General features: G+C 39.0%; 2 protein-coding genes across 2 annotated transcripts; both read right to left on the minus strand.

Annotated features, from left to right (window-relative positions):
* Window positions 1–356: 356 nt before the first annotated feature.
* Window positions 357–1,322, minus strand: LOC120978203 (olfactory receptor-like protein DTMT). The gene has a single exon (XM_040406427.1). The coding sequence runs from the start codon at window positions 1,320–1,322 to the stop codon at window positions 357–359; it is 966 nt and encodes a 321-aa protein (XP_040262361.1).
* Window positions 1,323–9,838: 8,516 nt separating this feature from the next.
* LOC120978204 (olfactory receptor 1L6-like) lies at window positions 9,839–10,783 on the minus strand. Its single transcript, XM_040406428.1, has one exon. It carries the CDS (start codon window positions 10,781–10,783, stop codon window positions 9,839–9,841), a length of 945 nt encoding a protein of 314 aa, XP_040262362.1.
* Between the last annotated feature and the right edge of the window lie 732 nt (window positions 10,784–11,515).

Genomic DNA, 11,515 nt, shown 5'->3' on the forward strand with positions numbered 1-11,515 from the left:
AAGTAACTGGTCAGTTTTATGGTATAGAGAACTCTGAAAAACAAAACCCCAAAAAACTGTTGTGGAATTGTGTTCTTTTGCAATTTCACCAAATTTTCTATTTTTTTCCCCGCCTCCCACCCCATTTTATGCAACTGTAAATAGTGCCATTAGAAAGAGCATCTTGTCCCTCAAAAAACAAGCCATCATACAGCTATGTGAACAAAGTTATGACTTTGGGAAGTTTGGGAGTAAAAAAATGTAAAAGAAAAAACGGAAAATCGCCCTGTCATGAAAGGGTTAGAAAAATCATACATTTTAATAATATAAGGTCATCATTAAAATAGATTATTCAAAACCATTACATAAAACTATTCTTAGTCCTCATCTTCTGCTTTTTTCACCCATTTTTGACCATCTTTCCTGCCACGTTGTATTAACTTCTTCACAGCGTTTTTTACTTCCTTGTTCCTCAAGGTATATATAAATGGGTTGAGCATTGGTGCTATGATGCTGTAAACCACGCTTATGACCCTATCGTAGGCTGCAGAATAGAGGGAACTTGGACGAAAATACATGAAAATAATTGAGGTATAGAAGAAGATGACAACAGTTAAGTGGGAGGAACACGTGGAGAAGGTGCGTCGGCGTCCTTTGGAAGTACGCAGTTTTAAAACAGCTCTTATGATAAGAACATAGGAGCCCAAGATGAACAACATGGGTCCCATAACAATTAGTGAGCCTTCAGTGAAGACAATCATTTCCCGGGCAGATGTATCTGTGCAGGAAAGTAAGAACATGGCTGGGACATCACAGAAGTAGTGGTGGATGAACCAACCACAGTAGGGAAGAGTTGCAGTCATGACAGTGAATAGAGTTGAGTGAAGGCTCACTATAATCCACGAGAAGGTCAGCAGAGTAATGCATGTTTTTTTGCTCATGATGGTTGTATAATGTAATGGTTGACAAACTGCAGCATATCTGTCTAAGGCCATGACGGCCAACAAAAAGCTGTCCATGTTACCAATCATATGAAACAAGAAGAGCTGAGTAAAACAACCATTAAATGAGATGGATAGGTCCTGGGAGAGGAGGCTAGAAAGAACCCGAGGAACAGTGATGGATGTCAGGCAAATATCTACAAAGGAAAGGTTCCCCAACAAGAAGTACATTGGCGTGTGGAGTTGAGTCTGAGTTGAGATGAGCATAAGGATTAACATGTTGCCCATAATACACAGAATGTAGGCTCCAATGAAAAATGAGAACAGTGGCAGTCGATGATACGGCTTCTCTGAGAGGCCAAGAAGAGCAAAAGTAATAAAGGTTTGATTTTTCAGATCCATATCTTCTGAGCGCAAGATCTCAAGATTCTGTATGCAAAATGGAGCCTTCACGGGATCGGCAGACATTGATGCATATAGAGTCTGTGCCCTTCTTATAGCCCATTGCAGTGCAAAGGTAGAGAACACAATGTAATGAAAGCTACAGATAAGAGAACATTGTGGTCTTCAGGTCCCATCAAAGGACCATATTATCTGTATGTATTTATCAACGGAACATGTATAATTGCTGGACAGTCATGGAAATTTACATATAATGAAAAGATTCTTGACGAGAATAAGATTGCAGAACTATCCAAAGATGTAAATGTTGGATTAACCTCTCTCTAAAGATTAGTTTTGAGAAGCATCATAATCAAACTGGTTGGAGGTCTAGATGTAAAAAAAAACTTGGAGAACCAGCTTTATGCAAAATTTTCCTCCCATAAACTTTTTGCTTGACCTAAAAATTTATTAGAAGATCTGTGGTGAATGAAGAAACACTATGAAGAACATTTTGGGGCAAGGCAGTCGTGAACTGTGGATGTCCCATTCTGCAAGGAGGTCCTTCCTCACAGACAGCTCAATGCCAGAGCTGTAGCTAAACTGTAAACTGTACATTTCACAGAAACTAAATGATAGAGACACCTAACAAATACAACAATAAAATCTGTGTGCCGTCACCATATGATGCCCTCACCGAGGTGGTGACAGTATTCCTTTAAATAGGAATGTACATCAGTTGCTCTTCATACGCGGCAAAACTACAACTCCCAGCATGCTGGAAAGCTGGAGTTAGAGACCTTTGATGTAGACTATTAATTAATGCAAAGTACAGTATCTCTACTTCTGTGGAAAGGGAAAATCAATTGTCTTGTCCGCAAACCAGTAGTGCAGAGAGTCATTATAGCCATGAGCGTCACAAGCCAAGCTTGTTCCCTGCTCCTCTTTTTGCATTATGAATTCCGTTCTGTTTGAATCCTAAATGCATTTATCAACCTTGAGCCACTCGAGGGGATACAACATCTCGCAAACAAACCAATTACCGGCAATTACAACAATGTGGCTCTGGGAAAAGACCAAATAAACCATAAAAATAAAAATGTTGCTGTGACTAAAAGGGGGTCATTTACTAAGTATACTAAATGGATCATCTACAGGACATGGTTAATGACTTGCTTTGTTTTACATAACGAAATGTCGGGGTTGTAATTACAGTGGCCATTGGATCTTTTGTGGACCCAGACAGAAAGAAAAGCAGGAGTGACAAAGATTGTGTCTCCCTGGATCTCTAGACTTCCAATACAGGAAAGGTATTATTACACAAATCTTCTAATACGGCAGCAGGATGAGAAGGGCCCTTTTCAGGAGAAAATGATTTGGACTGAACAAAGCTCATTCCCATTCATGGGCCCATGTAGACATAGCACGAATCACCAGGCAAACGAGAAAACGCTCATTTGTTGGGTGATCACATCTTTTATGTGGCACTAAATGTAACACTGAATAATCGTATTTCCGGTGATTCGTCCCCATGCTAAAAATAATTTCTACATGTATTTGCCCCAACACATGAATTCCAAATTGCAAAACATTTGTAAGGCCCACCCATTCCAACGAGAACAAGTCCCATTTAAAAAGCAAAAAACTTCTTGTCCAGTTCATTGGACAGTCCCAAACCCAAAACCTTATACCTTAAAAGTACTTATTCTTCTTCTGGAGATCCAAAGGATGACAATTTATTAGGGCAATGGCCCCAGGAAAAAGTATGCAAAATAGCTCTCCTTAAAGGGGTTGTTCACCCTGGGGGATCTTTCGGGTAGACCCCCTGAACTTGGCTGGGCTTGCAAAGGGTTTCATACTTGCCTTTCCCCCTGCCGATGGATCCATCTCCTTAGCTCCTCGCTGCAGCTCTCCAATTTCCATGCGTCAACATCCAGTGGCACCTTTATACTGGCAGATTATCGCTAACAAGCATTCATATGAATCTTCCGATACATCGGGCAATGTAAAGGGCCCTTAACGTGCAGATTAAAACTAAAAAGTTTTTGATAATGCCCACATGTAATCTCAGCTTTGAGGAGAGATTGGCCCCTATCCAATTGGGGGAAACTATACATATTACCTTCAAACCCTTGGACAAAAGTGTTACCTGGCCCACCAAAATGTACGAAAGGGAGGCTTTGTGACAACTACATGACTCTAACTATTGTGAACATTTAATATTCAACACACCCTTTCTAAACTCAAATTATAATTTTCAGAACTTTGTCCACGGCAGACACTACCACAAAACAGATGAACTATCTCTATGCTGACAGCCCTACAATTGCATTTTATATTTTGCCAAACATCCACAAAAATGTGACCCATCTACCAAGGCACACTGTTATATCGGGTTTAAATAATTTATATGAACTCATTTGCAAATGTTTTGATTATATTTTACGAAAATCTGCCACCTCATTTGAAGGACACCAGTGACATACTGAACAAAATAGATGGGATATGGTTGGAAGATGCTATGGTCCTAGTGGCAGGAGACCTGGAGTATCTACGGTTCAATCATTATTTTATTAAATCGTATAATTGAATAATGTATAAATATATCCAATGAGTATACAAAACAGTAAAGTACAAGGTCGAGAACTGGACATACCAATAAGTCTGAGGTAGTATTACATTCAATAATTAGTCTTACGGAACAAAATTTCAAGCATTAGTACCGTTGGGGCTTCCAGAGATGAATCTAAGAGCATACACGGCATTTATTTTCTAACTTCCAGACTAGTAACCACATAAGACCAGGAAGACATCACAAGACGTGACAGACCAAAACAAGACATACACAAAAGGAAGGGGGGGACCTGGAGTATCTATTCACCCATTCAACACTCTGATGGTTTGGAGGCAGTCAGTTCCCTTCTTTGATGTCTGACATTAATGGTGAGTTCCGTGAATTTGTATTACAACTTTTTGAGCTTTTTTGTTCAACGAATTCTATGAGCCTTCATAGGAAAATCTGTTCCTGGGGTGGTGGCAGAAGAGAAATTTCCTGACAGAACCTGCGCCAATGGTGGAAAAGGTCCACTTATTGATCATATGGAAAGTACGGTAACATCAGATGAAGTTCAACAGTTTATGGAGACAATGAACGCAAATGATCTTACTTACAAAGTGGGATGCATAAATATGGATTTTTTGGATATCCTTCAACAGGTTGACCACCATGGGCATGTATAGTTTGATGTACATAGAAAAGCATTGCTGTAAACACCTGATTACATGCAACCTCATGTCACCCATGCAAACTGATTGGTAGTATTATGGTCAGACAGTTCCTTAGAGAGAGAATATGTCCCATGGATGATCTTTTTGTAAGCCAAGCCTTGTATTTACAGGAAAGAATCAGGGAGAGAGGCTACATTAAACATTCGATCAGAAGGGGACATCTGAAAACCAGAAATGTAAGGCGAACCAACATGATGCACGGTAGATGGATAAATACCATCAAGACAATAAAGTCAGATTAATCTCTTTATACAACGCCACATGTCGTGAGATGCAGCAGGCACTAGGAAAGTATTGGGATATTCTCTTCATGGAAAATATGTTATAGAAGTTTTCTATTTGTCTATCTATTACATACAGAAGGTCACAAAACCTTTGAGATTTGTTGATGAATCCATTATGTAGGTGCCAACCATGTGGGGACTGTGTAGCCTGCCCTAACATTGAAAGAAGAACCATTTTTTGACAGGTGAATGAGAATTTGAAATCATCCATGCCATATCATGTCACAACATTGGGGCGATATACTGTGTGAGTTGTCCCTGTCAATTGTTATATGTGAGTCTGACCACACGCAAACTTAATATGCAGTGAGCATCATGGCAGCACAATATTACGTAATGTTTAACCACTTCCAGACCGGGCCATTTTCCCATTTCCTGACCAGGCCAAATTTAGCAAATCTGACATATGTGGTAATAACTTTGGAATGCTTTTTACTTATACAAGCCGTTCAGAGATTGTTTTCTTGGGACACATTGTACTTCATGTCAATGGTAAATTTGAGTCATTATATTTACTTTATTTATAAAAAAAATCCAAAAGTTAACAGAAATTTGAAAAAATTCACTGTTTGCTAAATTTGAATCTCTCTGCTTTTAAGACAGATAGTGATACCTCATAAAATACTCATTAAGTAACATTCACCATATGTGTACTTTATGTTGGCATCATTTTAGTATTGTAATTTTATTTTTTTAGGACGTTAGAAGGTTTAGAATTTTAGAAGCCGTTTTTTAAATTTCTAAGAAAATTTCCAAAATCCATTTTTTTAAGGACCAGTTCAGTTCTGAAGTCATTTGGAGGAACTCACATAATAGAAACCACCCATAAATACCCCATTTTAGAAACTACACCCCTCAAACTATTCAAAACTGGTTTTAAAAATGTTGTTAACCCTTTAAGTATTCCACAGGAATTAAAGTAAAATAGAGGTGAAATTTAAAAATTTCCCTTTTTATAATTTTTTTCCTGTAACACATCAAGGTTTAACAACAAAACAAACCTTAATATTTATTGCCCTGATTCTGCAGTTTACAGAAACACCCCATATGTGGTCGTATACCGCTGTATAGGCAAACGGCAGGGCTCAGAAGGCAAGGAGCGCCATATGGTTTTTGGAGGGCAGATTTTGCTGAAATGGTCTTAGGGCGCTATGTTGCATTTGAAGAGACCCTGAGGTACCCCCACAGTGAAAATCCCCAAAAAGTGACCACATTTTGTAAACTACACCACCCAAGGAATTTTTAAGGGGTGTAGTGAGCACCTTTACCCAACAGGCGTTTCATAGAATTTATAACAGTTGGCTGTGAAAATGAAAAATACAAGAAAATGGTGCTTTAGGCCCAAACTTTCTTTTTCATAAAAGATAACCACCAGTTTTGGTCGTAAACTGGGAAGGAGCAGCATCTGGATTTTCTAACATGGAATCTTTTTGAATGATTTTTAAGAGCGATAACTTTTTAAAAAAATTTTGTTGACTGAGCTGCGTGAGGGCTTATTTTTTTTGGGACAAGCTGTAGATTTTATTGGCACTATTTTGGGGTACATTTGGCTTTCTGGTAGCTTTTTATCAAATTTTTTGGAGGTGAACTCATAAAAAAGCTGTTTGGTGTAATTTTTTTAGAGCCATATTTTTTTTATTTTTCTGGCTATGGTCTTGTGTGAGAGCTTGTTCTTTGCGGGATGAGGTGACCTTTTTATTACTACCATTTTGGGCTACATACGACTTTTTGTTTGATTGATATTATGTTTTTTGTGAAGTGAGGTGACAAAAAAAGCTGTTTTGGTATAATTTTTATTAGCTTTTTTTACGACGTTCACTTCATGGGGTAAATCATGTGATATTTTTGTAGAGCGAGTTGTTACGGATGTGAAAATACCAAATATGTCTATTTTTTTACGTTTTACACAATAAGAGCATTTTTAGAAAAAAAAATGTTGTTTTGTGTTGCAATTTTCTTAGAGCCATATTTTTTACATTTTCTGGCTATGGTCTTGTATGGGGGCTCATTTTCTGTGGGATGATGTGACGTTTTTATTGCTACCATTTTGGGCTACAAAAAGTTTTTTTTACGTTGTTCACTTGATGGAGTAGGTCACGTGATATTTTTGTAGAGCGAGTTGTTACAGACGTGGCAATACCAAATATGTCTATTTTTTATGTTTAACACAATAAGAGCATTTTTAGTTAAAAAAAACATGTTTTTGTGTTGCAATATTCTTAGAGCCATATTTTTAACATTTTTCTGGCTATAGTCTTGTGTGGGGATGAGATAACGTTTTTATTGCTACCATTCTGGAGTACATACGACTTTTTGATCAATTAACATTATGTTATTTGGGAGGTAAGGCAACTAAAAAAAGCTGCTTTAGCTAATGTTTATTTTTTTTATTTTTTTACAGCGTTCACCTGATGGGGTAGATCATGTGATATTTTATTAAATATTATTTTATTAAATATGTCAATTTTATTTTATTTTTTCCATTTTTAACGTTTTTTAAATGACTTAATTGGGGAATTTGTTTTTTACATGTGAAACTTTATTTAAAGAAAAATCTTTTTACACTTTGTGTCCCCCATAAGGTCATACAAGACCTCTGGGGGACATTTAACTTCACTTTTGTTTTTCACTATTGATTTCTCCTGTGACTGGGGCTGGCATGGTAGCCCCAGTTACAGGGGAAATACACCCCCCAGAGAGGCTGTGCAGCATAATACAGTGCTATACAGCCTCAGTGCAGGGCTAATCGATGTCCGTGGAAGACCCGGCAGCTCCTGCACTCTCCCGACCCCGGGGGTCACATGACCACTGGACCGGGACAGGAAGCAGCACATTGCTTCCCTGCTGTATACACAGCGCTCGTTCAGCGCTGTGTATACAGTGATCTATAAGGCAGGGACACCCAGAAACAGTCCATGCCTTCTCCCTGGGGTGCCCTGCTGTCACTAATAGCGGGCCCCCCACTCGACAACTAGCAGCTGCAATCTCTAAAAGGATGTTTCAGAACGTCCATTCAGAGATAAACCCGACCACCTAGGAGGTTTATAGTCAATGGGCGGTTGGGAAGTGGTTAAAGGGAGTCTTTCACCTAAAAACAACCATCAGGATCTCCATTACATTCCCCATATTAGAATGCTACCTTCCATATTACTGTCCATCGCCAATTTTCTCAGAAAAAACTTTTGTTCAATATGTTAATTATCTTATGAAGGTGCCCAGGGGAGGCGTTCATGCGGTCGTTGCCCAGCCCCCTCGGCGCTTTTCATATGAAACCCCTCCCCTTTCACCCCTCTGGTCCGCCCTAGGTTCTTCTGATTACGTCCTCCTCTTAGTGAGAAATCCAGCGCCAGCGCCGTTCAACAGATTCGCCGCGCCTGCGCACTTCATTCCCCATTATGGGCAGCGGCACAAGGCTGGCTAGATCAGGATATACGGGCCGGCACATGAGCATTAAACGCTCTTGTGCCTCTGCCCATAATGGGGAATGAAGTGCGCAGGCGCGGTGAATCTGTTGAACGGCGCTGGCGCTGGATTTCTCATTAAAAGGAGGACGTAATCAGAAGAACCTAGGGCGGACCAGAGGGGTGAAAGGGGAGGGGTTTCATATGAAAAGCGACGAGGGGGCTGGGCAACGACCGCATGAACGCCTCCCCTGGGCACCTTCAGAAGATAATTAACATATTGAACAAAAGTGTTTTCTGAGAAAATTGGCGATGGACAGTAATATGGAAGGTAGCATTCTAATATGGGGAATGTAATGGAGATCCTGATGTTAGTGTTCTATAATGGTGATTTTAGATGAAAGACTCCCTTTAATTTGCTTCATCTATGTAATATACATAATATGAAATTATTTATTACGGTAAATTTGCATGAATTGCTGTCAGTGTTGGATTGGGGTTCCTTTGGACCACCTGAGGAAATTATCTTCGGGAACTAACTCGTATATCATCAATAACATTTAGGTTTGAATCAAAGAAATAGACCCCAGTAAAACATGACTGTCTTTAAAGGTAGCTCTAAATGTTTTTGTTTTTTTCTCCTGGACCTTTGGGGCTCACTATAGTTCCAAAGCCTGGGCCCACTGGTTCCCCGGTGGGCCAGTCTGACACTTCAGATCTATTCATTTATCTATATCACTATTTGATTAGCTGTGGTCCTTCACTTCTTTTATGTAGTGTAAATACTGTATAAATGTAAGATAACAAATTCTAAATATTTGAGAATGAATAAGCTTATACAGGCTAAGTGAATAAATATATTTACTAAGTGTGATTAAATATAATATACACAGACAGATCACCTACAGAATAATGAAAAGTAAATACATCACTAGCCAAAACATGCAATATTATGGGGTGATCCGCCGATTATGCTATAACACATGGCTGTCTTCCAAGTTATAACACATGACCAACACCTCAGGGTGCTACAAAAGACAGGGCAAATCAATACTTACATCCTACCTAGGATGAAGATTCAGGTGGAGTCCCCTGAATGTATGTGTGTCCCAGAGTTTAAACATTTTCACCCCTCCAGTGTGCAGCCTGCATGTCTCTGAGATCACTCAGGAATGTGGTCTTATCAGCAGAATGGGTGATGGGTACTACATTACAGAACAGAATTAAAGGGACAGAACTAATCAGTACTTCAAAATACCCTTAGAATACAATAAATTACATAAATAATAATAAAAAAAAATTATTTTATAATGCTCTTTCAAATTGCAGCAGCACTTTTCACTCTCACATTTTCCTCACTATTTATGTATGTGCATTAATTATAATTGTCCTGTCAAATTTAAACTTAACCCCATGATGGTTTTAGACATCTATATCTAGTAATCATTACCAAATCAAACATTTCACATATATAAATGCTAACAAAATATATTTCAGATTTCAAGTTCAATAAGAAAAATTTATCAAAAATATTTTACGAGAAATATTCTCAGTCCTTATCTTCTTACATCAGTTTCTGATGATCTTTCAGACTCTGTTGTATTAACTTCTTCACAGCATGTTTTACTTCCTTGTTCCTCAAGGTATATATAAATGGGTTGAGCATTGGTGCTATGACGCTGTAAACCACGCTTATGACTCGATCGTAGGCTGCATAAAAGAGGGAACTTGGGCGAAAGTACATGAAAATAATTGAGGTGTAGAAGAAGATGACGACAGTCAAGTGGGAGGAACATGTCGAGAAGGTTCGTTGGCGTCCTTTGGAGGTATGCAGATTCAGCACAGCTCTAATGATGAGAACATAGGAGCACAGGATGAACAACATGGGTGACGTGACAATTAGTGAGGCTGAGAAGAAGAGGACCAATTGCTGATGAGAGGTATCTGTGCAGGAAAGTAAGAGCATAGCTGGGACATCACAGAAGTAGTGATGGATAACCCAACCACAGTAGGGAAGAGTTAAGGCTGTGGTGGTGAAAAGAGTTGAGTGAAGGCTCACTATAATCCATGAGAACATCAGCAGAGTGATGCATGCCCTCTTGCTCATGATGTTTGTGTAATGCAACGGTCGACAAATGGCAGCATATCTGTCTAAGGCCATGATGGCTAGCAAAAAACTATCCATGTTACCCACCATATGGAAAAGGAAGAGTTGAGCAAAACAGCTATGAAAAGAGATGGATAAATCCTGGGTGAGGAGGCTAAAAAGAACGCGAGGGATGGTTATAGAGGTTAAGCAAATGTCTACAAAGGAAAGGTTCACCAATAAGAAGTACATTGGCGTGTGAAGTAGAGATTGAGTTGAGATGAGTATAAAAATTAACATGTTGCCCATAACACAGATAATGTAGGCTCCCATGAAAAATGAAAAAAGGGGCAGTCGGAGAGATGGGTTCTCTGAGAGGCCAAGAAGAGTGAAACTAATGAAGGTTTGATTCTTAAGATCCATGTGTTCAAATTGAGACACATATCAAGACTGGGCAGTTTATGCCTCAGTTTTAGGACTATTTTATTAATCCTGTGTATAATATGACGTCTTCATGGGACAGTAATGCATATGAAGAATTTGCTCTTCTAATACTTGTTTGCTGTGCATAGCTACACAATAAATCTGTGGAGAAGATAAGACAACATTCTGCTAGAGAAGCAGCTTATTGACATTGTGTTGTTATTTAATCTACCATCCACAAGGACACCCAAATCCTTCTCTATAAGTGACTCTCCCAGTGCTACATCCCCTAGGACAGGGATCAGCAACCTGCGGCTCTCCAGATGTTGTGAAACTACAATTCCCAAAATGCCTACTTGCTGTTTTCTTCTCAGAACTCCCATAGAAATAAATGGAGCATGCTGGGAATTGTAGTTTCACAACAGCTGGAGAGCCGTAGGTTGCTGATCCCTGCCCTAGGACATATGCACAAAGATTATTACTACTCAGATGCATAACTTTACATTTATCCACATTGAACCGCATTTGCAAAGTTGATGCCCAATCACTCAGAGCGTCCAAGTCAGCTTGTAGTTTGTGGACATCTTCCATAGACTGCACAGTACTACATAGCCTAGTGTCATCTGGTTAAAATGGTTATGCTACCAAAGGTTATATTTATTGCGATGAATAGTCCAATGAGGATCCCAGATTTTTTTTTTCAATGTTTAGAATATGTACCAATCCTATATG

Source organism: Bufo bufo, chromosome 8 (genome assembly GCF_905171765.1).
Source record: "Bufo bufo chromosome 8, aBufBuf1.1, whole genome shotgun sequence".
In the NCBI taxonomy this organism is placed as follows: Eukaryota; Metazoa; Chordata; class Amphibia; order Anura; family Bufonidae; genus Bufo; species Bufo bufo.

Coding starts and splice junctions, on each gene's coding strand:
- LOC120978203 (XM_040406427.1), bottom strand. CDS start 1,322: ATGGATCTGAAAAATCAAACCTTTATTACTTTTGCTCTTCTTGGCCTC.
- LOC120978204 (XM_040406428.1), bottom strand. CDS start 10,783: ATGGATCTTAAGAATCAAACCTTCATTAGTTTCACTCTTCTTGGCCTC.